The 14,505-nt window shown below is 31.0% G+C and overlaps 4 protein-coding genes across 4 annotated transcripts in view; 2 read left to right on the top strand and 2 right to left on the bottom strand.

Annotated features, from left to right (window-relative positions):
- Positions 1–1,756, top strand: part of LOC111711106 (uncharacterized) — a 15,930-nt gene extending 14,174 nt beyond the window's left edge. The window contains exons 9-12 of the mRNA XM_023485356.1: positions 747–926; positions 1,076–1,103; positions 1,248–1,326; positions 1,640–1,756. Coding sequence (XP_023341124.1) covers positions 747–926; positions 1,076–1,103; positions 1,248–1,326; positions 1,640–1,689 — 337 coding nt within the window. The 3' untranslated portion in view covers positions 1,690–1,756. The remainder of the gene's footprint in view (positions 1–746; positions 927–1,075; positions 1,104–1,247; positions 1,327–1,639) is intronic.
- A 5,709-nt stretch (positions 1,757–7,465) lies between these two features.
- Positions 7,466–8,685, top strand: LOC111711098 (cuticle protein 7-like). Its single transcript, XM_023485349.1, has 2 exons — positions 7,466–7,551; positions 8,232–8,685. The coding sequence occupies exons 1-2, from the start codon at positions 7,543–7,545 to the stop codon at positions 8,619–8,621; spliced, it is 399 nt and encodes a 132-aa protein (XP_023341117.1). The 5' UTR covers positions 7,466–7,542; the 3' UTR covers positions 8,622–8,685.
- A 1,780-nt stretch (positions 8,686–10,465) lies between these two features.
- The window catches only part of LOC111711105 (cuticle protein 7-like), a 6,170-nt gene continuing 2,130 nt past the window's right edge, over positions 10,466–14,505 (bottom strand). Inside the window, exon 3 of the transcript XR_002767184.1 lies at positions 10,466–10,577. The gene's annotated coding sequence lies outside the window, so the exon portion shown is untranslated. The remainder of the gene's footprint in view (positions 10,578–14,505) is intronic.
- LOC111711104 (cuticle protein 7) lies at positions 10,560–11,485 on the bottom strand. Its single transcript, XM_023485353.1, has 2 exons — positions 11,381–11,485; positions 10,560–11,025 (listed from the first exon to the last, which is right to left on the bottom strand). Exons 1-2 carry the CDS (start codon positions 11,387–11,389, stop codon positions 10,630–10,632), a joined length of 405 nt encoding a protein of 134 aa, XP_023341121.1. The 5' UTR covers positions 11,390–11,485; the 3' UTR covers positions 10,560–10,629.

Genomic DNA, 14,505 nt, shown 5'->3' with positions numbered 1-14,505 from the left:
CTCGACATAAGTCATCTAAATGTTAGACAGCCTCGACATCAGTCATCTAAATGTTAGACAGCCTCGACTTAAGTCATCTAAATGTTAGACAGCCTCGACTTCAGTCATCTAAATGTTAGACAGCCTCGACTTAAGAGTGTTGCAACGTCTCAGGTTTATCTCACCAATTCGTCAAAAGAGTCGCGTCTATTTCTAGCTTAAGTTTAAAAGGAGTAATTTGCAAAATACTGGTTTATTTTTGCGTAAAAGCGTACACATCTTAGTTTCTAGTGAATCCTGAATGTTTTATAAGGGCTGTGTCACTGTTTAGTAATTTCAAGTGACCCGCTATTTTTAGAATTGCATGTCGATTAAAGACATGTTGAACAATGCACATAAGAAAAGTCATTGCAATATCTTTTTATTCCATAACATTCTTTTGATATTTCTGTAAATTTGATATTTTTCGCCCAACTAATTAGATCTAGAATTTCCAAAAATGTTATACGTTTTAGATTTATAAATTTAAAATTTTATCAAATGGCCGATTATGAAAGAAAGAACATTTGAAAATTAAGATTTGTCCTTGAGATCAGTATTAAATAAATCGGAAAGTTCGCAACAAAAGAACTAAGTGTACCTTTTAGAAAACTTTTATTTAAACAATAGCCAACAAAAAAAGGTTTTAAAAAATATTGTAACCCTAGGGGAATGGGTCAAAATTACAAAAAGATGTTTAGATTTTTAACATTTCTTCCATTTTCTAGATCCTCTGAGAACCAAAAGCTAGCTAACCAGCCCCTTAATTCTACCGATCTCAAGTTGTACAAGAAAAATCCTCCAAAGGTTAGCGGAACCCTGCCGCGGATAAGCGGAACCCCGTCTAACAGTTTGGATGTTAAAGAGGATGGAAACCTAGCTTTTCTAGCACGGAGACATAAACAAAGGAAAGCAGAACAAAATTAAAAATGTACAATCCTTTAATTGTTTTCTAGTTAATAAAAACCTTTTAATTATCATTACAATAATAAGGACCATTAATATTGCAACAGCCTTTTATATTGTTTTCAAAGCCTTTTCTTGTTGCTTATTATAGGAGATCTTCACTTCTACCAACTGAAACGGTAAAATTTACATTGATTTTTCAGAATTAGAGAAAAAAGTTACTAAGCTTGTTTTTAGATAAAAAATAATGAGTGTTCAATACTTAAATAAATGACTAAGCTAAAAACAAGATTGAAAGCAAATTTAATCATAAAAATATTTAGGAGAGAACATATCCTATAGCCAATCAGCGGAGAAGGAACTCCAGTACAGTGCTCATTATCAGCCCACCCTCAAACCCAGGTAAATAGGGCTAAACACAAAAATCAGCCCACTCTCAAACCCAGGTAAATAGGGCTAAACACAAAAATCAGCCCACCCTCAAACCCAGGTAAATAGGGCTAAACACAAAAATCAGCCCACTCTCTAACCCAGGTAAATAGGGCTAAACACCAAAATCAGCCCACCCTCAAACCCAGGTAAATAGGGTTAAATACGTGAGTAGAATGTTCAACAAATTTATTTTATTTTATTACTATTATCATGAAAGCTTATCTATCAAGATCAAAAACTGAAAGAGCTTTAAAATTAAATAACCAAGATTTTTTTGTTGTAGATTGCTCTCCGATATTTATAAACAAAGAGGATGGATTAGCAAGATACTAAAGAAGCTGGAATATCAAAATGTACACTAAAATAATATAAATCCAATAAATATATATATTGTACTATACCAAACTATACTATCAATGCCAGTTTTCGAAAACGAGAAAACAAAAACTATTTTTCAATTTTCTATTTTCTTGAGCAATTTAGATGGCTATAGGCATTCTGCAAGACAAGAAATAGCAAAAAAAATTTCTAACCGAACTCAAAATTTAAATGTTGTTTAATACCTTGTACTTAGAACATAATATAAGCTTATAAGTGAGTAAAATGTTCTGAAAAGGAATTGAGTCCCTGTAAATATAGGGCTTAGACAATTTGAGTTTGTGGCATAGACTCAATTGCTTTTGTTTTTAAGTTATAATTTAAATTTTTAAAAAAACTTTTTCTTTTACTTTAAACTATACTTTTTGCAAATAAAATTTGTTGTGTTAAAAATATTAAAATCTAATTGGCAGCTTTCAGTCAAAGAATTAGTTTAATTAGTTCTTCTTTTTGGGTTTGAGCTGAAAACTTTAGAATTGGTGATATCGAGATCAAGCCTGATCTTCTCTTTTTGTTAGTCTCAAAATTAATATAATCTTAAGTTTGTATCCACAAAAGTTTATAAAACTTAACCAATCGAGTGGCGTTGGGAGAAACCGGATTAGCTAATCAGAGAAGCTGGGAAATTAAAAGTGTCCACATTGGATATTGAGATTAAGCAATCGGGCTTAAAATTATTCAACTTTAAAGTTTTCAGCTCTGAAGATTTTTTATAGTCAACAGTAGTGCATGGTTTATATTAAACCTATTCTTCACCAAGTATTATAAAATAATCCTCGAAAATATATTTTTTTTGAAAACACAAATTCCATAATGTACAAATCGTTCTTCAAGTTTTCTTTTTCTGCATTTTTTGCAATAAACATAACGGTTCTGTTCTAGCTTAATTTTATTTTTTAATTTTGTGTTATCATTTTAGGGATCAAGCATAGATCTCCATCTAGTGTTGATCTTTAGGTTTTGATTAAATTCCTCTTGGGTATCCCGTGGTGATCAATGATCATACTCTACATGAATAACTTAAATAACTTATATCACAAACTCTGATGTCCGGCAAATATAAGGAATCAGGAAATTTGAGTTTGTGGCAAAGATTCCTTTAAAAGTTGTCATTGTGAATATCTAGATTAAAGATCCCATTCTTTATCTTCGAATAATGTAAAGATCAATTAAATCTAAAATTAAATATTGTTTTACGAACAAATTATAAATGGGGGTATTCTGAAAAAAAAATTTTAATTATTATTTTGTTGAGTTCTGCAAAGTAATTTGGTCCTCTTAAAAAAAAGAACGTACTTCAGGCCCAATGAAATCCAATTCATACTTGATTAGACAAAGATTTTAAAGGGAGCGTTGTGAATAAATGCATGGAGGGTCACTTGAATTTGCGCTTACAGTCCCTTTCCGTGAAAAAAGAAAGATTCAACTTTTTTTACAGAAACATAAGATACATCAAATAGAGTTTAAAATATTTACTTTTTTATTCATAATCTTAAACCCCCTAAAAATATTGTTGCTGAAACTAAACATCTATTTTTATGACATGTCCATAAAAACTACTTTAGAATCAAAGTAAATTAATTTTTGTAAGAAAATGCTCAATAGTACAGAATTAAGTCCAAACACAGTATTAAATTTTTCCTCTTTTTATGTTGATATATTGTGATGCTAAAAAATATATATTTATGTGATGTAAAATGAAAATTTTTGAAAAGTAAAGATTTATAAAGATTTAAAGATTAAAAGATGAGAAAGATTCAATTATAATCTGTAATATATATGTAAAGAATTGTACAGTTAAATGTAAGTTCGTTTTGGAAAATATAAGTTTTTTTATGGGCTTTTTTTAATATCAAAGGTTTACACTATCAGGCTGCACAGATATAGGAATTAGGAAATTTGAGTTTGTGGCAAAGGCTCAATATCTGTTAAGGATATTTTTTTAAGAAGTTATTTATTGTGAGACTATATAAGTAAATATGTATAGATATTTTTTTTAATTTTGGAGACTTTTAATTCCACTTCAAGTAAAAAGGAATTAAGTCGTTGAAGTTGAAGTTAGAATAATCTAATGTATACGACAACGGGTTGCAAAAATATAGGATTTAGCTATACTGACAAAAAAATGTGAAATAATAAGTTATGCAAACTATATGACTTTTAGTCAATAATTTTACAAATAATAATTTCATTTATGAAAACTCAGAACTAAAATTTTTAATTTCTTGTTGTTGCAATTTTTGAGGGATTAAAAAAATGTCCCAATGAATCAGAGAGCCCCCCCCCCCCCAGTAATGTTGCAGTACTTATTTGTGTGAGTGACTATTTTATTTGTTTAACCTTTAAATATAAACATTGAACTAGGAATAATTGTTCGGTCTAGTAAATTTATACTCAGTCATGCTTTTTTTAACTTGAAACAATTAGGTTGGAAACTTTTGAATAACGTAGTGTACTTAACCCGTTTTTAACGTTTACATAAGCCGGTGAAATATGTAGGAAATAGCTTAACTTGTTCATGATGAGCTTAACGCCTTCATAGTTAAATAAATTTGCTCGTTTTTTTTTTCTTAAAAAATGATAGTTAAATCTCAGCTCAGCCAAAGGTTTCTGAAAAAAAGGATATCATCTAAAGCGTGCTTTAGATGATATCCTGTAGTCTTAAAACATGTCATAATCTTTTAAGAATCTCATTTATGATTTACTCTAATTCCACGCTTAATGACAAAGGAGTTGAGTTTTTGCCACAAACTCTGATTTTCTAATCTCTATATCTTTGTAACCCAATGCCGTAGACCTTAGATTTTTCAAACTATTTATACTTATAGATAAATTAATCTAAGTTTAAAATATAAAAGGTTTGCACCATCAGGTTGCAAAGATATTTGGATCAGAAGATTTGAGTTTGTGGCAAAAACTCAATTCCTTTAATTTGAATTAAATCTGTTTAGTCAAATGACAATCAGGACTTATGATGGAACTGAAGGAAGGGTAGAATTAGACCCGCTACATCGGCAAATGATAACCTTTAAGAAAAGCAAGAAATTTGGTAATTTCTGTTGAAGACATTTAATATTGAAAGTAATGGTTTCGTAGATTTTCCGAATCATTAAAAGCTAAGATGAGAAAAGGTGAGCTGGGAGGGGGGATGTCTATTGGTTTCTGTTACTCTCAGAAAATGTAAAAATAACATTTAAAAAAAACATTTGCTTCCCTTATCTTTGACCAAAACAATACAACTACAAAGTTCAAAGTCTCAAGAAAACATTTTTAGAAATAGACACTGTATGATATTGTTGAAAATATCCTCTGAGAGTTAAAATATTTTAATTAAAAGGTTTCTACTTACAACTTCTCCCAAGTTTGATTTTTATTTTCAAATTGTTTTTAATCTAGGGGGGGGGGGGGGTTGTAAAATCATCTTTATCATAATTTCACTCAGGGAATACTACAGAATCTTAAGTTATTGTTTACTAAGTGAACAAAATAAAACTTTGTCGATATCTGCTTTATTTATCAGATTTTCCGATTGGGTAAGTTCTCATTGGCACATTAACTTAAGGAAAACTATAAACTATCTAGACAAAAGTCTAAAAATAATACACTTCCTAGTTTTATTTTTATAATCATAAAACTGTCTAGTGTCTCCACATATATCTATGGCAAAGTCAGTTTGAAAGAAAAATTATAAACCTTGAATTCTGTTTAAACAATATGTTTACAGAAGATTTAACAAATGCTGATTTTTCAAATTATTCCACTCCTCTTTAATCTTATAAATTCTCCCATAATATGATAAATGATATTTATGTTATATCGTATAGCAAAACCTACGATTTCTATAGGTGTATATAGCAAAATTGCTACAAAGCGATTATTTTATGAACACAGGAATTCTCTTTTATACAATTAAATACACACGGTTATAACCAGAAAAATAGAAAGGCGGCGTTTAGAGTCAAGGTACTCAAGGTCCAATGAGCACGAGACACATCAATTGGGCAGTTTTAACAGACCCATTTCACTGAATTAATGATTTAATAAGTAATTAGTAAAACTATTCGTTTTGTCACAACATCAGTTACAGGGAATCATGAATAAAGGGAAACAAACAGTTTATATTCCGTAAAGTCTTCTCTGAAGTCTCATTCTTTGTGGATAACCCTGTAGTTCAAAAACTAAGAACTTTGAGAATTTACATTGAAGGAGGGCTTGAAAAATGTACCCAAACATGCAGAGATTATTTAAACTGCTCATCCCTGCCATACGCTTTCCACAAAGCTAGAACCATTAAAATCCAATAATTGGAAGTGGGTCAAAATAGAGATTTGGTTTGCCAAAGCATGGGACCTTTAAAAAATGCCAAAGCGCATAGATATCTATTTATAATTCTAGTGAAATATGGCAAAAATGCCTTGAAAAACTTAGGCAAAAAATCCGGAATTGTTAAATAAACATTTTTGGAAAGCACATTATGCAAAATATAAAACTTAAACTGTACTTGCATGGAAGTATTTAAATTATTTTATTCATAATTTGGACTCTTGTTATTCATACATATTTTCGTTTATACTCAGCAACAGTATATGTAAATTATTGTCAAATTGTCAAAAAAAGTTATTCATACATATTAAGCCGCCTTTGCAATGTTGGGTTCCAAATATAAAGAGAGTAGACAATTTGGGTATTCTGGCAACAACTCAGTTCTTTTATAAGGCAAAAAATATTTTAAAAACACAATAAAGATTCTAAGATCTTCCTGCAAAGTATTTGCATTGCGCCAGGCAGGCATTGACCCTATAAAGTCCGGGAAGAGAGGGGGTCTAAATCTTTGAATAGAAAGGGGGGGGTGGGGTTGGAATTACACCGATTAATTCTATGGTTAGGGTGCTAGGAAGGTTTTAAAAAATCGAAAAAAGGATTGGAAGCGTGAAAAAATTCAAAAAAAATGTAGACACAGATGTGTCACATGATTTTATTGAATTTTCAAGGACTTTTCAAATATGTTTTAAGATGTGTAGCTCTAATAACAATACATTTCGTTTATTTTAGATTTCTTTAACACCATCTGCAGCTTTTCATCCTGTACCCTACCTATTGCATTAAACAAAATATGTTTTTTGTATTACTTATTTTAAAGTTTAAGACTTTTTAAGGTGACTGCAGTGATAGTCTTGAAAACTAAGGAGGGGGGGGGGGAGAGGGGTTCAAATTTCCCCCTACCTAGCCTGTTTAAAGATTGAAGCAAATTTTAATTGTTTTTAATCTTCATGACAAAAACAATCTCAAGAACTGACAAGGGTCAACCCAGACAGAAATATATTTTCAATAAATTGTGGAACTAATATCTATTTTTTACTCTACAGAGGTTTGGTCCATCACCATCACCGAATTTTAAATTAGAAATTAACCCAAGGATTTGAGTCTTTACCACAAACTCAAATTTTCCAATCCCTATATCTATCGAGCCTGATGGTGTACATCTTAAATATTTCAAACTTAGATAATAAGCTCAAGCAGAATTGATAGTTTAAAATATTAAAGGTCTACAACATTTGGCTGCAAAGATAGTTTGTGGTAAAGACTCAATTCCTTTATTATTTTAAGTTGGCATATTTATAAATTTTGGAATGTTTGGCATAAAATAGCATTTTTAGTACTTAATGTACTTTCTTTATAGTACTCCAAAAACCCTTGGAATTGGGTTAAATTCTGAACTAACCGTAGTGGTTTAGATTCCCTGTCACTATATAAAGGAGAGTGCTGGGTTATTTTAGTCAGTTCTTTCACAGGAATCAAACAGTAAACATGTTCAAGGTACAGCATACAGTTAACTTCTTTAACTTTTATAATGTTTAATTTTGTACCTGCAATGTTTACATAAATGTTTCTATTTAACAAAAATTTACGTATACAGATGTACATCAGAAATAAGTATATCATGTAAACAATAACCAAGTAACACATAATACAATGTTTTAAATCATGCTTCTATTGCTCCTTTCAATACCTTCATATGATCTTTATATCCAAAATCAACAAAAAGTGATATTTGAAATAGTGTTCAACATTGACAGTGATAACATATTAACAGTAGAAAAATTCGTTTTTTTTATTTTTATATTTGTTAAAATATTTAAAAGAGTTTTCACTTGTATATTCCAGAAATGTACACTTGATTGACATTTGTGCAATTGTAAAAAAAATCTAAAAGGCTAAAAAAAATCTATTTTTAATGAAAAGAATATAAAAGATAAAAATCATTACAGCTTTTACTAGGTTTACAGCAAAAAGTTTTTTTAATTAGTATATCTTTGTAGGCTTATATTTCTCAAACTATGAATTCCAATAGATCAAAAAATTAAAGTTTGAAAAGTCAAAGATTTACAAAGTGTTTAGCCCTTTCAGACCAAAAATATTAAAAACCTACTAAACAACAAAACTTATTAAGGACCGGCCACATGTCAATAATCATTACTGATGAGCTTTACTTTCAGGTTATTCTTGCCTCTGCCCTGGTTGCTGCTGTTGCTGCTATCCCTGCCAACCCTGGCTATGGAGCACCTGCCCCTTATCAGGAGGAGAAGCTGGCCCCTCAGCCCTTTGCCTACCAATATGGAGTAAATGATGACTACAGCAAGGCTAACTTCCAGAAGGAAGAGAACCAGGATGCCTACGGTAATGTTGCTGGATCTTACACCATTGCCCTTCCCGACGGAAGGATCCAGACCACCAGATACACTGCCACCCATGAAGATGGATTCATCGCTGATGTTTCTTACGAGGGAGTTCCCCAGTACCCCGCAGAGAAGGCTTATGCCCCTAAGGCTGCCCCTGCCTACGCTCCCGCCCCTGCCTATGCCCCTGCCCCTGCCTACCATGCTTAAGAGGATGAAGAAATAGTGAAAATATTTATCTATTTATTTCATCTAATAAAACATAAAATCCTTACAAAATTTACTATTCTTTTTAAAAGTGTGCAGTGCAGTGGTAAACAAATGTTTTTATTTATTAAAACGCATAACAGACATAGAAAATAACAAAATCACAAAAAAAAGTAATTCTTAATGAATTACAGTTTGAAATAACTAATGATAATAATAATAATAATAATATTAATAATACTAATAATATTAATAATAATAATAATAATAATAGCAATAATAATGCCTTCAAAATGTTCTATGCATCTCTTATAAATAGATAAGAAGATATACTTATTGCTTAAAAATTCGGCTTCAAACTAGGTTTTTATGCCCTTTATGTTAAATAACAAAAATTTGTAAATTTTAGTCTTTAAATTACATATTTTTTAAATGGTCTTGACCTTGCTATTTCTCACTGGTAAAGCATTTATTGTTTTCAGTAAACTTCTTTTAGATTCAGTTATTCTATTTAAAGTTTATTTGTTCATTTCTGAATAATAGAAAACATGATGTTTTCTAAGAGCCTTGTGCTATTTAACAAAACAGTTTGACAGACTTACAAACTTATGTATATGTAATAAACTAGATAAACTTTGTGTACAAACAAACACGAGCGCCTCTATCTTCTCAACCTGATGTTACAAATACAAAGTTTTTCACATAATTACCATTTAGCCTAAAGATATTACTATCGGTCTGACCGGTGTAGCGGTCAGTGCATTCAATCAAAATATATTTACAAGTTTAGAATACTTTATGAGTGATATTTATATTTCTGTGAGTAAGAAATTAGATTGATTAGATAATCCATACTTTTTGGTTCATCAGATTTATATCTGCATATTTCTGGTTCAATTCATCCTTGATTTTCAGAATATTTAAGTGGCTTCAAGTACACATATTTTTATATCAAAAACTGCTCAGGTGTATATCTGCATATTTTTAAGCACAGTTCAAATTTGTTCCAATTGCCAAAGTAAGCAGAAATATCATAAGCTAAATTCATCAAGCTTAAAGAAAAGTGAATACAAAAGATAAAAAGATTGATAAGTATCTTTTTAAGAAAATTTCTAAATTTATTTTTACGAACCAGAAATTTTTGTGTCTGTTTATATCCAGAATTTGTATAAATAAGATGGATCTGATGAATTTGATATCTTTTCCTAAGATTAACTGGAGTAACAGTCATTTTAATAGATTTAAAAATGTAACTCATTTTTATTTGATATATACATATGTTTTTGTTGCATCTCTAAGTTCAAATAATTAAAAGTAACAACTTTAAAAAATAAAAATAAAACTGCAAACCACTTTTTTACTCGGCTGAATTGTTTTCCACTTTTTTGTTGTTTACATATGAAGGTAAGTTAGTTTAGGCTGATTCCGACAGGACCAATATTTAAATGTTAAAGCCATCTTTCCATTGTTTTAAAATAAGAACATTGTGAGGATGGGTTGTCTCTTTAAATCAAAACTAGTAATCCTCGAACTGTAGTAGTAAATACAAGAAAAAGAGATCAATTCAAAAACTCCACTAATTCTTCAACCTGCATTGGAGAACAAGTCCTCCTACATAATAGATCTTTGCTAACTTATACTGAATATATATCAGATATGAGTCAGAATTTAAAGAATATGAGCCTTGTTTAAAAAATCGCCAGAAATCGGTTTCAATTGAGTGCCAGCTTAAATCTTAAAACATTGAAAACAATTCTTAGTGGAACCAAACATATTTGAGCCATGTCTCAAATTTATGACTCGCCTCAAATTCTATAAATTCAGCCTCTTGTTTAACTACTTACTTCTAAAGTGGTGACCCCATTAATTGACTTTTATTTTTCTAAAATACTTTGTTTGTTTACGGAACTTCCCACTGATAATTACAAAAACACAAGCATAAATATTAAAGGATTTAATGTTTTATTAGATGAAATAAATAGATAAATATTTTCACTATTTCTTCATCCTCTTAAGCATGGTAGGCAGGGGCAGGGGCATAGGCAGGGGCGGGAGCGTAGGCAGGGGCAGCCTTAGGGGCATAAGCCTTCTCTGCGGGGTACTGGGGAACTCCCTCGTAAGAAACATCAGCGATGAATCCCTCTTCATGGGTGGCAGTGTATCTGGTGGTCTGGATCCTTCCGTCGGGAAGGGCAATGGTGTAAGATCCAGCAACATTACCGTAGGCATCCTGGTTCTCTTCCTTCTGGAAGTTAGCCTTGCTGTAGTCATCATTTACTCCATATTGGTAGGCAAAGGGCTGAGGGGCCAGCTTCTCCTCCTGATAAGGGGCAGGTGCTCCATAGCGAGGGGTGTCAGGAAGAGCAGCAGCAGCAGCAGCGGCAACCAGGGCAGAGGCAAGAATAACCTAAAGTGTAAAGATAAGATTAAAGTTGGTCTAGGAGCATATGCACTCATTATTGCCTTGCTAACAGATAACAGAACATGCGAATGCTTGGTTTAATGAAAGTTTAAAATAGGTAATCTTAAAATTTCAGAGGTTTCCATCATTAGATAATTTTACAGAACTATTTTAAAGAGAACTTTTTTAAAAACTCTTTCTTAATTAAATTTAATATAATAAAAATTGCACAAATAATTAAAGTATTGCATATTATGATGGTCTAAAAAAACTGAAAAACATTAAAAACATGAATCTTTTCGTAAAACCTGGAAAGATTCTGCAAGGTTTAATTCAAAATATAGGATGGATGGAGCTGTACCTTGAACATGTTTACTGTTTGATTCCTGTGAGAGAACTAATTTGACAAACCCAGGATTCTTCTTTATATAGTGAGAGCTGAGCAAAATCAGGAACCAGAACCAGATCTACTAGAACTTCGCACACATTGTCACTTCAGATCATAAAGATATTTGTGTTCACCATTTGTGTTCCACTTTTGTGTTCAAAATTTGTGTTCAACATTTGGTTTCTAAATTTGTGTTCAACATTGATGGTCAACATTTGTGTTCAACTTTTGTGTTCAACATTTGTGTTCAACATTGCTGTTCAACATTTCTGTTCAACATTTCTGTTCAACATTTCTGTTCAACATTTGTGTTCAATATTTGTGTTCAACATTTTTGTCTAAAATTTGTGTTCAACATTTGTGTTCAACAATTTTTTAACATTTGTGTTCAAAATTTCTTGAACATTTGGGATTAACATTTGTGTTTAACATTTGTGTTCAAAATTTCTTGAACATTTGGGATTAACATTTGTGTTTAACATTTGTGTTTAACATTTGTGCTTATCATATGTGTTCAACATTTGTGATCAGTATTTGTGTTCAAAATGTGTGTTCAAGATTTGTGTTCAGCATTTGTGTTCAACAATTATGTTCAACGTTTGCTTTCAAAATTTGCGTTCAACATTAATGTTCAAGATTCATGTTTAACATTTGTGTTTAACATTTATGTTTAAAATTTGTTCTCAATATTTGTTTACAACATTTGTGTTCTACATTTGTCTTTTACGATTTGTGTTCAACATTTTTTTCAAACATTTGTATTCAAAATTTGTGTTCAGCATTTCTGTTTAACATTTGTTTACACCATTTCTGTTTGAAATTTCTGTTCAATATTTCTGTTCAACATTTGTGTTCAGATATAAATGATAATATTATTTATGCGTCCAGAACATGTCACCAGAATTCCAACCAATGGCGATGCAGTATTATTGTCAAATGTCTCTGTCTGTATCATGTGACCAGTATACTGCACTGTCATTGAAGGGACTTCTGGTCACATGATACGGACGTATATCTCACATGTATACGTTTTGGTATAATTTTGACACCGTTTTATGTCAATTTCTCGAGATAGGAACATCAGATAGATGTCTTATAGGTATTGTTCAACTCATGAGATTCTCAGGTTTCAACCTATACCCAGTTTCATTTTTCCTTTACAATCCATTTAATAGGTCATTGTAATTGTCACAGCTTAATGGAAAAGTAAAAAACTGATTAAATGTATTGATTATTCCCATCTTTAACGTAGACGAAAAAGATAAGTTTAATAATTACAGACCTATAAGTATTCTTCCAGCTTTGAGTAAGCTACTTGAAAAAATTGCTGCAATACAAATGTTCAGATATCTTAATAAGTTTAATATCTTTTACGAGCACCAAAATGGATTTAGACCTAAACATAGCACAAATCAACCACGTTTGCGCTTAATGAATAAAATCTATGAAAAGCTTTTGCTTGTTGTGATTTTGTTATACTTTTAAAAACACTAATTCATTATGGTTTCAAAAATGTGGCCAACCCCTGATTTAAAAATTATCTTGTTAACAGAACTCAATAAGCAGCAAAATGTTATTAAGCAAATCGTTTGACACTAAATGTCTCCAAAAAAAATTAGATAGTCTTGAGGAATAAAAATATGCACTGTGACCCCAACTGTTGTTATATTTTAATAGGAAATGAGATACTTGAAAGAATTGGTAATGACTGTGTGAACAAATATTTCAAGTTAGTTGGACTTAAACTTGAGGAATTTTTAAACTGGGATTTTCAAATTGAACATATCTGGAATAAAATTGCTAGCTCAATCTTTGCTTTGTCTCAAATTGAAAATATCTTACCATTAAACATTTACTTAAGTTTATAACTCTCTTGAAAAGCCTCATGTTGAATATGGTATTGTTACTTGGGGAGGGGTTAAAAACTCAAACTGCAAAAAATCAAATCTTTGCAAAAAAAAAGGCAATCAGAGCGGTAAATAATAGCACTTTCAAGACACATTCAAATCCATTACTTTCAAAACTAAAAGTTCTTTATCTCGATGATTCATACAAACAAGTTATGTTACTCTACAATAACATTTTGGACAACAAGTTATGTTACTCTACAATAACATTTTGGACAACAAGTTATGTTACTCTATAATAACATTTTGGACAACAAGTTATGTTACTCTGTAATAAATAAGTTATGATACTCTACAATAACATTTGATCATAATTTTGCTGCGTAGTGTCTTCTTTCCTCTTCCTTGTCTTTGTTTCTAATTAACAAACTGAAAACAATTGACCATATATCATTTATGAACAATAGACTTTGGGCACCCCTAATAAACATCAGTATATGCCATACGAGGCAACATGAACCTTTAAAGGTTTAAAGGATATACAGGTAGGGATGTTAACGTTTTCATTATTTTGAAAAGCGATCGTTTCGTTATGAAAACGATTGTTTTTAAAAAGGATAGTTTTTTCAAAAAGTTTGTTTTTTAAAAATGGTCGTTTTTTAAGACGATTGTTTTGTTAACAGTCGTTGACGACGACCCTTCGTTAAAGATCGTAAACAAAGAGAGAAAACCGACCTGAAGGGCATCTGTACTTATCATTGAGTAGTTTTTATGAAAATATCAAGAAGTTTTAGCTCACCCACAACTTTTTAACTTCATCTAAGACAACATTCAATAAAGTTGCATGTAATTTTTTTTTTAAATTTTTTATAAAGTTCGTTGTTTTGTTCACGATCGTTAAAATTTTTTACTTCAAAAACTATCTTTTTTTTTAAAGCGATCGATTTAAAAAAAACACCTATAAAAAACGGTCAGAAATCGTTTTTAAAAAAACGATCGTTTTCTAAAACGATCGTTATTCGTTTTCTAAAAGTTTAAAAAAAGAGTGGTCGTTTTTTCCAAAAACGAAACAATCGTTTTTGATAGGATACACAATGAACTCGGATTCGGTGGCACAAAACTGGTTTGGCAGTCTGTTTACAAACAATCTAATTAGGCTACTGTCGAAACAATATCGAAAGTTTCGACATGAGAGGGTAGTGGGGGGAACAAGCCAGGCAAAGAGGGCAGTCAGAAGAGGGGGGGGGGGGG

Source organism: Eurytemora carolleeae, unplaced genomic scaffold (assembly GCF_000591075.1).
Source record: "Eurytemora carolleeae unplaced genomic scaffold, Eaff_2.0 scaffold1085, whole genome shotgun sequence".
Taxonomy (NCBI): Eukaryota; Metazoa; Arthropoda; class Copepoda; order Calanoida; family Temoridae; genus Eurytemora; species Eurytemora carolleeae.
The sequence above is the reverse complement of the archived record's forward strand: the minus strand, read 5'-3'. Positions and strand labels throughout refer to the sequence as shown.